General features: G+C 39.6%; 1 protein-coding gene across 2 annotated transcripts in view; it reads right to left on the bottom strand.

Moving 5' to 3' along the window:
• Positions 1 to 953, bottom strand: part of adamts3 (ADAM metallopeptidase with thrombospondin type 1 motif, 3) — a 114141-nt gene extending 113188 nt beyond the window's left edge. Inside the window, exon 1 of one of the 2 annotated variants that reach the window (XM_048189091.1) lies at positions 606 to 953. In XM_048189091.1, the coding sequence (XP_048045048.1) occupies positions 606 to 671 (66 nt within the window). In that variant the 5' untranslated portion in view covers positions 672 to 953. The remainder of the gene's footprint in view (positions 1 to 605) is intronic. The other variant, XM_048189092.1, reaches the window with a different exon arrangement.
• Positions 954 to 16373: the final 15420 nt, after the last annotated feature.

Genomic DNA, 16373 nt, shown 5'->3' with positions numbered 1-16373 from the left:
AGGCTATTAATAAATAGATGATAATAACACTAGGTAGGCCTACCAGCACCAACTGAAATACATAGTAAGCTGTGAATAGTCGATATCTGAACCACAGTCGCACAAAGAAATCTATGGAAAAGTGTAAAATTATATTATCTGTAACAATAAAATTATGTGTCACTATCAAATAATTACAAGTAGGCCTAGTAATTACAAAGTATGAAAAGTACTAGTATTTAATCAAAGTTACTTCTGAACTTGTTAGTTTAAAGGAATAAATATTAAAACAGCTTGCCATATTTCACGTGTTTTCTGTCATGCCAACTTTCAGACAGTTTGGCTATTGGTTTGACAGCTGGGAACACTCTCCAAAAACTCTCTAGTGTTTGGTTGATACGTTTTCTCTAAGTACTCTGCATAATACGAATACACAGAATTAACTCAACATACTGGTATAGATATTCTTAAAACCGGCTTAAATTTAAGTCAAATTTATTTGAATTCGAATCGTTTCTAAAGCGGGAGGGCGACTGTCACGCCTCAAACATCTCCCGCGAGCTTTCACTTAAAGATTACTTTCCATACAACTTTACGTGCATAAACAGTAAATCATTAACACTTACCAGAAGAGCTGAAGTCAGACTTACTACAACTCCTACCATTAGTAACCTAAGTGACAGGACAACCATCACGAGTCGGGTTTTCTCAACTGAAAGACGAGAAACAGAAACTATAATCCAAATTTGGATGTTTCACTACGCGCCTGTCTTCTCTAAAAGTGTCGCGCACTACTTATCCTCAAACAAGAGACCTTTAAAGACTGGTTAAAAGTAAGCAAAGAGTAATTAAGATAGTTAAAAGTTGTAGAACTTGGGTAAATGCCTCAGTTTGTTAAACTTATAGGAAAGACATCCCTCTGAAGAATTGTGGTGGTTAAGTTGAGTTGAGCTGGCCGGACAGAGCCTTGTCTGAGCTCTAACCTGGCACTTCGCGCTGACTAATAAACTACAGACCAGCCCTACAGTGACGTCATTTTCTACCCTTTCCCAGGAAAGCACATGGTGGAAAAAAAGAAGAAAAGGAATATGCAAAGACAACACATGGCGATGCTTTTCTCAAACCAAGCTGGTGTGAAGATAGTAGAGAAGCTAGTCAGAACAGGTCTGAAATACTACTTCAGATGTAAAACCAAGCTGCTCATGTTACTTGACAGGTAAAATAATAATATTGCATAGCATTAAATGTCACTAGTTTTGATTTCCATATATGTTCCCAGTTAAAATCTATTTAGTGTTCATTTTTACAGTTATTTGAATTTTCTAGTGACTTGACTGGCTTTTATTAAAACATGGAAATTATTTCTTCTGTTTTTCCTCCCTCTCTGATGAGGACCAGAAGGGAGCAACAAAGCAGAGAATACAAACCTCTCCCATCTCTATCAACATTTATTTAATTATCTCTTTACAAAAAGACAAAAATACCGGGTAATGCAACTAATTTCTGCTGTGTTCTCATTTCTTATGAGGGATGTGTCCATACCTATGAGATGGAAAAAAAGGGGGAAACTGCAGTAAGAACAGACTATTTTATTACTTTTCTGAGGAGAGTTTGGCTGTGGTTCCATTCCTGAACATAATAACTGAACATCACTTCTTCTCACTTTTCTCAACCTCTTTGTGGTGTGATTCTGTAACACAAATTTAATTAGCACATTTTTTTTTTTTTACATCTTTGCCAAATTTACACTGGGCTACTGCCCATTTTATTCTTCATATTTATACAAAGACCTCCTGCAGTTCTTACCTTTGTTTCTTCTCTTCTACACTCTTCCAGGTCTTCTTGATGCCTTCAAGGTCATGTGTCAGTTAAAATGCATTACAGGTGAGTATTAAGCAGAGGTAATCTGATCACCTTCACATCTGTAGACCTTATGTTTCCCTCATCCCAATTTAGGCATGGCTTCCACTGTCTGAGTACGTTCCCAGACCATATCACTCAATAATATAGCCCACGCTCAGTGTCGACTGTCTACAAAAAAAGCAGTTTCCATCTGGTGACATTTTTAGCATGTTTTACAATACAAGGACATACCAATTTTGTTATTTTAAACTAAGAATTTTGGAGTGTGTATAACTACTGTGTGTATAACTACTAAGCAAAATTACTGTAAGATATGAAATTCACTATATATTTTTTATCTTTTTATCTTTATTTTTTATATTTTTTATCTTCTTACTTTTGTGAAAAGTTTGTTCTTACTTCTTGAATGCCATATCTGATACATGCAACTCTCCTATGGATAACGCTCATAGAATCACAGTATTTCTCTCTCCCTGTGGTCCTAACTCTGGCTTCTTTCCAAGTGTTACCGGTCTGCTGCTGAAATGGTATATGAAATTCCAGCTGTATTGTTATCGTTGATTAAAGAGGTGCTCGGAGGTCCTGAGAATCTGTCTGCACTCAGGTCCATACACTCTGAAGCTTTTATTAGAAGGTAAAATTGAATGTCAGCAACCCTTTTGTTTTGTGCCTAAGCTTTGATTCTGTAAAGCCAGACTCCAGCTGAGTAATGAGGTTGTAAAGTGGTCAATGAAACAATAAACTATTTGCAACTGTGCTGACATTAAGAACCATACTGTTCATGAAGGGTGCTTAAGTTTGAGGCCTGTCACCTGTTTCGTCTTTCAGCCAGGCATTTCTCAACACTAAAGCTTGTTTTAAAACACAAGACTTGAATGAAATCTGTTTCCTTAAACTGTAGGCATTTAGTCATTCATTTTGAGGTTAAAGCGAAATAATTCAAATGCTTTAGTCTTTCAAAACAGGACACTCCCGTGGTCTGTCTAATGTGTGACACACTGACCAGACCGCCAGACCACAACTAACAGCAATTTGCAACAGACTGACCATCCTGACCTCTAAAAGGGCATTCGATGGCTATATATGAAATAGGTATTTGAATGTCAAGCTGTCCACTTGCTGCCACCCTGTCTTTGTTCCTAACAAAACGTTAGGAACACAATAGCAACCGAAGGCATGCAGAAGTCACAATGTGCATCTAATTGGTGCTTTGACCTCCTGAGAGATGAATGGTAGTTTTTGTCCATGGTCATCTTTGAGTCAAAGAAAAGATACACCAATAAAAATCTGACATGTAAAGGCTTTTCACAAAGGGAAGGACAATACATTTTGACATTTTAACCCTTACTTGTCTAATTCTGAGGGCAAGGCCATTTTTTTACATCCCCATTTATCCTCTGGTGTTAATCTCTACTGTTAATCTCTACTGTTTTACAAGATATTATATATATATAGATTGTGACTGTAAAATGTTATAATTATTATTAATTTTATAACTTTACAGGATATAGGATAATAATGTTTAATAATGTTTATGATTTTATCAGAAATTCCACAGAACTTTGTAGCCTGTAACAACAACATTTACATTTAACAAGTTTATTCTCAACATTTTATCTCGACTTTTTTCTTGAAATTTAGCGTTTTTTTCTTATAATTTAATGAGTTTATTCTCAACATTTTTTTTCGACTTTTTTCTCAAAATTTAACAACTTTAATCTCGATATGGTTTTAATTTTTATTATTGCTTGGCCCTAATCCTCTTCCATAGTATACAAACTTAAATTACGCTCAAGGATTTTTTTTTTATAATAATAAAGTTATAACAGGCATACTAACTTTAAAATTATTTCTACTCCAATTCGTTTTTTGAAATATAAATATTTAAATGGTGGCTGACGGATTTATTCAAACATGCATAATATAGGCTAATGAAGAACATTAAAAATGATAATTAATGTTATATAGCTAAATGCTACTCTCTAGAGTTAATTTTTTTCTAGCTGACTAACAAGTTTATGGTCACAGAATATGTTCGTTCTGAAGTGTGACGTTATGTGACATTGTTTACAAGCTGTTTTATTAACGTCTTTCCGAGGCTGAAACACTGATTGAGCGATTACTTGAGACATGATACAGATTTCGGTAAGTTGTACTGTATATTTTAAAATACCTTCAGATGTTAATTCATGTTTATTTCGCATTGTAACAAAGCGGAGGAGAAGATCAGTTCACGTGTGCTTCACGCTGCCACTTCTCTTGAACTGCAGGTGCGACAGTGATCTGTCACGCCACATTAAAGAGCGCTAAAATGGAATTTATGTTTTTTAATTTGTAGTAAAATGGGCAGAATTTGAAATATGAGACTTTGTTTCATGTCAAAAGCAACAAAGAACAAAGCCTGATTAATATTGGATGTTTGCGTATCCTTGCACTTTTTAAGTGGGTATATGGAAATCCTTGAACTTTCCTAGTGGGTATACAGCGCATACCTGCATATCACTTAGACTACACCATGATTGCGTGTATTGCACATAATTGTACTCATTTTTACTCACAGATTTTGTGCTCAGACCCAAAGTGTGTGCACATAAAGCCATCTCTCAGTATTACATTGAGTTCTTTTTCACTTTTTCTGCTTATTGTTCTTAAACAGTCAAATACGCACAAAATAATTTCAAAATTCTGGTCTTAGCGAGTATTCACATAAACACAGTCAGTTATGTTTTAAATTAATGTAAACAGAAAAGAAAACGCACGTATAACAGTATAATGGATCCGTGTGTCAGGTCTTAAAAGTGACAACACCCTAATATAGCTGCAGCCAGATTATGAGATAATATTAAAAATATATATATAGCAGTTTTTCTCCATGGTATCGTTGTCAAAATTGTGGCCAGTGAAAATACTGAGTGGCTAGTAAAACACACACACACACACACACACACACATTATATATATGCACATCTTGTTCAGATACATGGCATCATAGATTCTATCAAATACCAACAGATAAAAAAAATCAAAACCTGACTGTCCCTGTTAGAAGTCATATAATGGGCTGAGGTTGGATCTTCCAACAGGACAATGATCCAAAACAAACATCAAAATCAACACAAAAATGTGTCACTGAACACAAAACCAAGCTTCTGCCATGGCCGTCCCAGTCCCCTGACGTGAACCCTAAAGAAAATGAGTGGAGTGAACTGAAGAGAAGAAGCACCAACATGGAGCTGGGAATCTGAAGGATCTGGAGAGATTCTGCATGAAGGAATGGTCTCTGATCTCTTGTCAGGTTTTCTCCAAACTCATCAGGCATTATAGGTGAAGAGTCAGAGCTATTATCCTTGGAAAAGGAGGTTGCAAAAAGTATTGAATAAAAGAGTATGATTAATTGTGAGCAATGTGTATTACAGAAAAACATTTCTCTCATAATTACATTTTCCCCCCATTTAAAATTATTATTCTCCAATGAAAGATTGGATTTTTGTAGATTTTTAAAATAAAATAACGATGCAGATTTATTTTCACAGCCTTCTTTAGTCATATTTACTAAGGGTTTGTATAATTTTTAGCACGACTGTATATATATATATATATATATATATATATATATATATATATATATACACACACACACACACAAACAATCTGTTACATATCCACAGGGACTACAGATGAAAAATAGCCTTTGGTCTTTGGCATTAACGTTAGATAAACTAAATAATAAATTTTTACTATTATTATTTTATTCATTACAATCACATTGTCACACCTGGTTGTAAGTACACATACGTATTTACGTGTTTACACCTGTATTTTGCGCCATCCACTTGTGATCTGATTGATCCGGACACAGTCAATGATTGGTTGTTTCCCAAAAACATTCTTCATGATAGACACTCTAATCGAACAATAGCAGAACTTAAAGAATGAGAGATAGCAGAGGGCGAGAAAACATGAAGAAAATTACCAGAGGGGGAAAAAATAAAAACACAGCAACTAATAGCAGAAAGGGGAAGGAACAAAACCCTAGCGCATAACAGGGACAACATCGACCCTGGCAAAAAGTGGTGGGGACATGTCCCACCCACAAATTACAACTATGGTAAGATCATACAACAGTTGGTGGACTCACCACAGTCTATCTTGTGATGCAAATCAAAGAAAACATCTGATGAAGTCCCACTTTTAAAGTCGGTTTGATCAAATAACATGTGGCATCCTTTAAACTGAAGACAAAGGGAAGATACAGGAGAAGACGAAAATGGGAGGAGAGAGAGAGCAAGAGATTCCTTTTTCCAAAGCTCATAGGCCTCTGAGTGAGTAGCTGTTTTAAAGCCCCTGGACAGGTTACAAAATCAACCAATTGGATCGAGCCTCAAATTGGCTGGTTTTCTTATCCATGACCTCTTTGATAAGTAAATGGAAGAAATGCTGGGAGGGAAAATGCCACACAATCCATTTGGATCACAATGGTGAAGAGTGCAGTAAGGATGCTTAAAGTAATTACCTGCTAAAGTCAGTCAGTGACATTTACAGAAAATATCTCTTCAGCTTAAAGGCACAATATGTAAGATTTTTCTATATTAAAATATACAAAAACCACTTGCACAGTGTTATATATTTCGTTCAAGTGTGTGCTTACATTATCCTAAATATTTCAAAGAATTTGTAAATTCACAATTTTAAATGAAATTTAAGTGTCCGTCCCTCCCTTGTCACTTGTCGCCTGTCAATGATGTAATATCTGCGTTATCCCTGGTTTCTGCTTGTACTGCATAGTAACCATGGTAACAGACGTGGACAGCTGCGTATCGTCTAGCGGCACGCTGTTGTTGTTTCGTTCAAACATTATGGACCATGGCAAGCAAACTTTGGGACAAAAAATGGTGAAAGATTTGCAACAACTTTGACTTAAAGCTGCAGTCCGTAACTTTTTTGGGATAAAAATTATCCAAAATCAATTTTTGAGCAAGTACATAACCAGCCAGTGTTCAAAACTATCTCATTATCTTAGCTCGATTCACAACGGTAAGCTTGTAATAATGTTTTATAATAAGAGCGACCTGGTGGATTTCCGTGGGAAATTTGAGCATGCAGCAGTTCGTCTTTGCGTCATTACGTCTCGTCCGTAAACAGAAAGGAAGAAGCCCGTCCAGGCTAGTCGGTTTTATCATGTTAGGATGCTGCTTATAGCGGATCATTTATAGCCTGTTCTCACAGCAGCTGAAATAATTAAACTTATCATTTTGAAGGCGGATTGTAATCCAGAAAGATCCAAATGACAATCATCAGTGACAACTGGAGATTCACCCGTAGTCAAAAGCAAAAGACGTCGGACTGCAGAGTGGATACAGAAATTGAAATCTACAGGTAACACTAATAAACACTAAATACACATAGTCACGCAATGCTGATGTTGTTAACATTAACAATTTGACAACAAAGTATAACAGTAATAATAATTTGCATGGTTTGACGTGATCTGAGCTAAGCGATCATTAGAGTTAATCACCATTGGCAGCGCAATTTATTGTAGGCCTAATGCTTTTTTCCTCAGTTGGTCAGAACAAAAGTGGCAGAAATGTTACTTGTTCAGATGATATTTTCCAGTGAAAATTCTTATATTGGTCATACTTTCAAGACGTAGAATCTGTGATTCTGAAGTACAGTATCCACACTGGTGCGGTGACTGACAGCAAGCATTAGATTCATCCGCGCTGATGAGCTGTGCCGAGGCACAACGCATGTACAGATAACTGTTCCGCATATGACTGCAATTGCAGGTTTCAAACAGAGATGGCGACAAAGAGGAAAAATGGCGGACTGCAGCTTTAACAGAACTCAACGCCGCTCTTGCACGTTATTAGACAGGTAACATTAAGCAAATGTACATAAGACAAATTAATGTTGTAGCCTATAGTTAACATTATAACACGATGAAAATTTAGAATATCATCAGTATGATATTCTAATGTTGATCTAGCTTACTGTTAGTCTCATACAGCCAACAAACTAATACATAGAATATTACAACTTTCAACACACTTAAATGCTGTTTAGTATGATGGTGTAATGTGAGACCAAGTGAAACAGTGCTGCTTTACCTCACAATTTTAGTTTGTCAAATAAACTGACCTGTATTAGTAGTATTTCAGCTTTGCGAGTAACGTTAGTTCGGTAGAATGAAACGTCCTCATTCCTTTATACTTGTGTGTGGCACTGATATCGGTCTCTCATTAGCAATCGCGCCTGCGATTTTCGGGCACACTGTGCTTCATATCATGATCATGTTAAAAACATGAATGTATTCACTCATCCATAAACATTATTTCCCCATTAACATTATTAGATCCATTGGCATGACGACAAGTTCCATGATTCCACGCTCATATTCACTGTGTCATCAGTCTATGCCTTTGTTATTGTTTTGAAGAGGTTACCGACCCCTAGCGGTGAAAAATTACATATTGTGCCTTTAACTGTGGTCAAATCAAAGTTTCTTAGCAGAGGCCTGATAGCTGCTTAACCCGACACAAAAGGGCAAAAGATTGCGTATAAGAACACTTGTTCAGTTATGCTGATTGTGCAATAAGTGAATTCTCAATAGAGTCATGCTGGTTTCCACGTACTACTGATTACAGAAAAAAAAAAAACAGTATAACTTTGTAACTTTGTCCACATTTACATTACAAAGAATGTGTGTAGGCTAACTTTCAGAACGGGGGTGTGGGGGATACATTAAGGCAAAGGTCAATGAAAAGTACTGATTATATATCATTCAGGGGAGAGATATAATCAATTATTAACATGATAGAATGCAATATAAATTCAATTATTTCATTTTAATTTACTTGTAAACATAGCACTTTTCACAAGACATACAAAAAAAAAAGTGTCTTACGACCCCCAGTTGTCAGGGAATACCAGACTCAGAGATAGAGATGTTAGTTCAACCCAAACAGGTATTTATTGACAGTGATTAGTCAAGTCGCTTATTTATATAGTGCTTTTTACAATACAGATTAATATAATATTGTTGAATAGTAGGTGTCCCCAACTAAACAAGCCAGGGGCAACAGTGGCAAGGAACCCAAACTCCATCAGATGACAGAATCAGGCTCAGTCGGGGGGGGGGGGGGGGGGGGGCAGTTCTCCTCTGGCCAACAAATAAATACCGTAAGATTATGATTCAGGCAGCATCTGTCACACTGCATGGTTGTCGGAAACACATGCAGACGATGGAGCTCCAATCAAAAGGACTTTAATGAATAAACGCAGGAGATCAATATACATGGCACAACAGAGACGTGACATAATGACATACACAAAGGCGACAACCGACCAAGACTGAGGGAGAAAACAGAATATATACAGGTCAGACAAAGGGGCAAACAAGGCTAATTAACAAGACCTTTCTTTCTCTTCATTTTCTTTTCTCTTCATTACCAGGGTGATGACAGGAGCATGGAGAATAGAGGGAGAGCACACACCTCTTTGCAGAGTATGCCGAGTAAATGGTTAAATACAATATTCCAAACAATAGCTTACAATGGATCACTGGAGTGTCACAAAAGAATAAATAGGTAAGTGGAGCGGGTAAGTAGTCTGTAATCCATATTGGAGACCAGACAAAGAGTGACTGTGAGGTCTGTGCTTTTATACACGTCCTGATGGTAGATGGCATGGACTTTTGGAAATGGCAAACTCCTGGCACCCCTGGATGAATCTCCTGATGTCCTGTGCCATGGCTGACCTCCAGAAGAGATCTTGGATTTGATTGGTCCCGGGGAGGCCACAAAGCTGTTGAGAGATTGTGTCACTGGTCCAATTTGTTGCCAAATGGTTTCAGCCCATTGGAGCACTTGTCTGGTCAGCAATGAACAGATGAAGGAGATTTTGGTCCTCTTTTTGGGGAAGCAATGCGACTGTATCTCTAGGGTGAGCGAACATTGGAGCAGAAAGCTGTTTCAGTTTTCCGCCGAGCCAGAGTATGGCTCTGGATTGACCATGGAACTGGCAACATAAACTGGAGGAGAAAAGATGCTTGGTGTACTGACAGGTGCAGCGGTGGATCCAGGTGCTGTGATAAGTCAGTGAACAAAATCGACAATCGGCCTGTTGGGTTCATGATGTTATGGTCTGGTCTTCTGTCAGGTAATACCATACTCAGGCTTACAGGAGATCGCTAGAGTACAGTATCACAAGGAAATTACTGGAGATTCACATGGAGATCACTGGAGTATCACAAGGGAACTTTACAGGTCAGCAGAGTGGGTAAGTAGTCCAAAATCTGTTTTGAGATGTGTGCTTTTATACAGGTCCAGGTGTGCTGATGAGAGACAGGTGCAGGTGATCAGTATTCAGTATTCTGCTTCTTCAACCTAAATGCGTTCAACTAGAAATTCTTCCTCCTCCGAATTACAATCTGTAAGTATGATTAATAGGGGTGTGACGAGACCAGTATCTCACGAGACGAGACGAGACTCGAGATTGAGTTCGAGATGAGACAAGATGGCGAAATACATGACTAGAAAAAATATTCTGCAGGTGTATTTGAAATGTTTTAACTAATCATTTTGTTATGAATGTCATTTCAGTTCTACTTTCTGAGACTGAATTATCATATGCAGTAAAAGACAACAATACTCAAGCACTGTAAAAGGTTTTGCCACTAACTCAACTGACTGACTTCCCTCCTGTATGATTTCAGTCTCTTCAGACCTTACTGTACATGAATTATGAGCTTCTACAGCTTTTGACCTCCTAACTGAACTCCTCTCCACAATCTGATCACAGAAATAAAAACAGTATAAATAAAAATGGTAACACTTTACAATAAGGTCTCATTTATTAACATTAATGTATTAACCAACATCAACTAACAACAAGCAATATATTTGCTACAGTATTTATTAATCTTTGTTAGTTGATAAAAATAGTCATTCATTGTTAGTTCATGATAGTTCACAGTGCATTAACTAATGTTAACAAATGAAACCTTATTGTTTGTACTAGTAAATAATAAGAAGAGAAAACTGTTATTCATTTTTATGGTAACACTTTACAATAAGTGCAACCATAATCGCACTCTCTCAATATTCAAAGATCAAATAAGACCAAATTTTTCTTTGATACAGAGCTGAGAGATGGTTACAACTACACTGCCCAGCCTAAAATAGCTTTCATATTGAGAGATATCTGTATTCATCAGTGAGCCGCTTTCAAAATGCGGGGTATTGAAATCACGTTTGAATGCGCGCGCGCGTTTACTTTCACTTTTAAACGGTCGCGCGTACTCTGTAAATATGGAGCGGCGGCGACCGTTATCCAACTGAATTAAATGTTTTTTTTATTTAAATACAAAGCAAAACGACAGTGGAGGCATAATGTAAACGTAGCGGTGGCATATTCTTTCCTAATCATCCTAACACTCTGTCATGGCAACATCACGAGACTACTTTTCGCCTCGACGAGAAATCTCGTCACAGTTTAGTCTCGCGAGATCTCGTGCCACGAGATCTCGTCACACCCCTAATGATCAATAATTGTTGCTGTTATGTTCTCTGTAGCATGCACAATACGTATTTAGTTGTGTGTGTGTGTTGTGTACACTCCGCACAGCTTATAGGTCTCTGGCTAACCAGCTAACAGCAATATGTGTTCGCTTGAAATTGTCTAGAAATGTGTCAAATGTTTGTTGTTGTTACTTGAAGTTATGATAAAGAATAGAGCAATATGTTGGTGTACAACTGCAGTGCTTTATCAATACATTTCTGCGTTGGGCTAATGCATATATCATGATTGTTTAGGTGTTTACCACCGAGCTGTGGGCTAGGTTCACTAACATAAACGCAAACCACTTATTTCCTCTCTGAGTCTTTATTTTTAGAACAGAGCGGATCACCATCATTATTATAATACAATGTAAGTGATGCAAGCACTGTACTCTGTGTTAACCAGCAGAAGTCATCAGACCAATCACCGCAGATTAGCATCGCGCAAACGAGGGGTTTGAAAAAATGAATCGTTGAGCGAATCATTTGGGAGTCATTGAGCAAATGAGGTAAAAATAAATGCATATTATAAGACCATGAAAGTGTTTTTTGATCTTGCATGCTTGTAAACCTGTTGTTGGGGACTCCCAAAACAAAAATAGGAACCTTTCAAATGCCATAATAGGGGCACTTTAACTAACTAAACGGAGGTTTAGTACAAGCTGTAGACCCCTTGTTAACAAGGTGCTGATCGTTCTTTTCAGGTTATTAATTGACTGTTATGTGTAGTTACATGTCATTCCCATCTTTTCATTCATTCACTTTCCATTTTACTCATGTATGCGTGATTGTGTGTACGTGTATGTTTAGACTAGTTATGTGTTTGTGATTTAGTTAAATAAAACTTTTGTGCACATTCATGTGAGTATCAAATCAGTCACTTTAATGGTGCGATTACAGCTATAAGCTTTTGAATAGCACTGTACCCAGTAAGAAAGTTATTTTTCTGTGGCCATGAAAAATATCCTTTTTGAGAGATGATAGACAATTAATACTGAGTGTTAATTGATTGTAATTTTAATTCTGCTACATCAATTTAATTCAATTAACTGATCCAAAAATAATAAATTAATTATTTATTCTAAAAAATTAGATGTACCACCAAGAAACAGCACTAAAAATACTTTACATGTACTCGACCCAGATAAACTATTTATTGTTCACCCACTGGGAGTTGGTCATACTGTATGCATAAGGTGGACGAAATAATAATAATAACCAAAATTGTACTACATACACAGGTAATTATAGCCATACATCAAAGTGCATTGACTTTTAAACTGTAAAATTAAGACAGAGTTGAGTTGCATGAAAATGGGAAAGCGTCAATGCTGCCTTTTGAAACAAAGGATGGGGTGGTATTCTTTCCCGCTCAAACACATGGCACTCCAGCCACTCACCGCAGACGAGACAGACATGCTCTCCGACACCATCCCACCCTGTTGATGTTGGCATAAACATGCTGTCACGGAGCCTGAGCCCCACAGGAAAGTCCAATATTTGAACTTTTCACTGCTGGTTTGCTGCACTATGGCTAAGAGGGTCAGCTTTGTTGAAGAGTTGACAACCAGACGGAGAAAATTCTGTGGCAGACTTTGCCACAGCCCAGCTCAGATGTGCCATTTGCTGTGAATGGGAGTGCAATTTTTATAAATGTAGTGCAGAGCAAGAGTTACCGGCTCAGGTTATGCAACACACTGGACCTTTCACTAGGGTGAGATGTGGAATATGGGTTAGTGGATTTGAAGTCAACTACACTTGTGTTGCTACCCAAAGCAGCAAGTCAATGTCACTGTATATATATACTTAAAATATATGATACATTTGATTTGTATGGAAGAGTTAATGCCTGTTCAAGAGTGATATCTATAAAGATAACTATAATGACTATATTAGCATCAACACGAGTGGATGATGAAGTTTTGTTTAATTATAAGCATGTGCTGCAGTAATGTCATTTGAAATGCTCAAGATACATTATGCATGACAATGGCAACATATTTTTTATGCAAATTTGGATTTTGCATAATAAATGCTGCATAAAAACGTCTCGGGTTACAGATGTAACCCATGTTCCCTGAGTAAGGGAACGAGACGCTACGTCAATGACGTGATGGGAACCCTCTGTATGATGTGTTCGTGAAGCACCTCTGTATCCAACCACTGATGAAACGAGACATCAGAGGCGGGTGACGTCACAGACCAGGAAACTATAAAGCATACCCAGAACAAGGAACGTTAGCTTCTGGAATATGTCTGAAGCAAGGTGCTCCCAGGTATGCAGGAGGTATGGCAATGCGACGTAGCGTCTCGATACCCTAACTCAGGGAACAGGGCTTACATCTGTAACCCGAGACGTTCCCTTTCGTGGGAACTATCGACGCTACGTCAATGACGTGATGGGAACGCTATCCCAACTACGCCGTATCTTCAAGTACCTGGCTGCTATCTTGTAGAACCGAGGAACCTGGAGTAGAATTTATGTCTAGGTTGTAAAACCTGATGAATGTGTGCTGGGATGACCATCCAGCTGCATCACATATATCATTTAGTGGAACTCCTGACAACAGTGCTTTAGAAGCAGCCATACCTCTCGTAGAATGAGCACGGACAGCTAGAGGACATGGCTGTCCCGAAGCTTCATAAGCAAGTGAGATGGCCTCGACCACCCACTTGCTCATCCTTTGCTTAGATGCTGGGCCCCCCTTCTGTTGGGTCTGTTTTTCGCCACAGGGCAGCTCTGTGGACATAAGCATCCAAAGCCCTCACAGGGCAAAGTAGATTCTGTTTCTCCTGATCCGCATTTTCAAAGGGAGGAGGACAAAAAGCCTGGAGTACAATAGGACCCGGGACGCTTGTGGGGACCTGTGGCACGTAGCCAGGTCTAGTATTCAGGAAAGCCTTGACCATACCAGGCGCAAATTCCAAACACGAGGGAGCCAATGAAAGTTCTTGTAGATCTCCTATTCTTTTCAGAGATGATATTGCCAGCAGAAATATTGTTTTCAGTGTAAGAAACTTCTCTGACACTTCTTCTAGTGGTTCAAAGGGAGCCTCAGCTAACCCTTGCAACACTATAGCCAAGTCCCAGGTTGGAGTTTTTGTACGTACTGCAGGCCTCAGCCTCAGTGTACCACGGAGGAAGCGTATGACTAGGGAGTCTCGACCCACCGAGGAACCACCCACAGGAACATGATAAGCTGAAATGGCTGCAATATAAACCTTCAGTGTTGAAGGAGTTAAACCTTCCGAAAATTTTTCTTGAAGAAACTGAAGCACAAAGCTGATAGGTGACTGGACAGGGTCCATATTATGTGGACTACACCATGTAGAAAACAGTTTCCATTTATACATATATAGCTTCCTCGTGGAGGGAGCTCTGGATTGAAGGATGGTCTCCACAACCTCAGTTGGGAGACCGGAATCTATGAGCCTTGCCCCCTCAGAGGCTAGGCCCATAGTTTCCACCGTTCTGGGCGGGGATGGAGAATCGTGCTGCCTGCTTGTGACAGAAGATCCTGTCTGAGAGGAAGCTCCATGGGAGAGCCGTGGAGCAGAGACACTAGGTCCGCAAACCATATTCTGGTCGGCCAGTATGGGGCCACCAATATCAGATCGACCCCTTCCTGGCGGACTTTTTCCAGGAAATGAATACAGACGCAGCCTCAGCCACGTCTGCAGCATAGCATCCAGCCCTAGAGGTGCTGGGTGCTTCAGAGAGTACCACAGGGGGCACTGGGTTGACTCCTCTGTGGCAAATAGGTCGACTTGAGCTCGACCAAAGGTTTTCCAGATAAGCTCCACCACCTGGGTGTGGAGTTTCCATTCCCCAGGCCTTGCGCCCTGCCTCGACAGAGCGTCTGCCCCCACATTCAGATACCCCAGAATAAATGCTGCTTTTACTGAAAGGAGCTTTCCCTGGGCCCACAGGAGGATGCGACTGGCCAGTTTGCAGAGTTGGCGAGACCGCAAACCCCCCTGATGGTTGATGTAAGAGACCACCGTCGTGTTGTCCGTACGAACCAACACGTGATGGCCCCTCAGGTCTGGGAGGAAGTGTTTCAGTGCAAGAAACACCGCCATCATCTCCAGCCGATTTATGTGCCAGGAGAGCTGATGGTCCTCCCATAGTCTCTGAGCCGAGTGACCACTCATGATCACCCCCAGCCTGTGAGGGAAGCATCTGTCATAAGCATTACGCGACGATAAGGAGTCCCCATCATGGGTCCCTGGGACAGGAACCAAGGCTTTTTCCACATGACCAGAGAACGAAGGCATCGCCGCGTGACTTTGATCATGCGAAAAGGATTTCCCCTCGGGGAAAACCCCTTGGTCCTGAGCCACCACTGTAAGGGTCTCATGTGCAGAAGGCCAATAGTAATAACGTTGGACGCAGCTGCCATCAGACCCAACAGTCTCTGAAACTGTTTTACAGTGAGTGACTGGCCTAACTTCATCCCATTCACGGCCCCCGAGAATGGACCTCACACGAGCAGGAGACAGACGTGCCTGCATCGTGGTAGAATCCCAGATTACCCCTAGATACTTGGCAATCTGACTCGGAACCAGCACACTCTTTTTGGCATTGAGCCTCAGCCCAAGCTTTTTCATGTGCGACAGAACAACATCTAGATGTTGAACTGCCAATTGTTCTGTTTGAGCAAGTATCAACCAATCGTCGATATAGTTCAGTACGCGGATGCCCTGGAGTCTCAACGGAGCCAGAGCTGCATCCAAGCACTTTGTGAACGTGCGGGATGATAGAGATAGGCCAAAAGGAAGAACCCTGTACTGGTAAGCTTTGCCCCCGAAAGCAAACCTGAGGAACTTCCTGTGAGAAGGATGGATGGATACGTGAAAGTCATGCAGCAGCCTGACCCGCTGCCGAATAAGCCTTGCCCACCAAGCCTGATGTTGTTTTTAACGGCTTAGTGGGCAATGACGGGGTCAAGGGTTAAGGGACGATGCAGA

This window comes from Megalobrama amblycephala, linkage group LG4, assembly GCF_018812025.1.
Source record: "Megalobrama amblycephala isolate DHTTF-2021 linkage group LG4, ASM1881202v1, whole genome shotgun sequence".
NCBI classification, from domain to species: Eukaryota; Metazoa; Chordata; class Actinopteri; order Cypriniformes; family Xenocyprididae; genus Megalobrama; species Megalobrama amblycephala.
The sequence above is the reverse complement of the archived record's forward strand: the minus strand, read 5'-3'. Positions and strand labels throughout refer to the sequence as shown.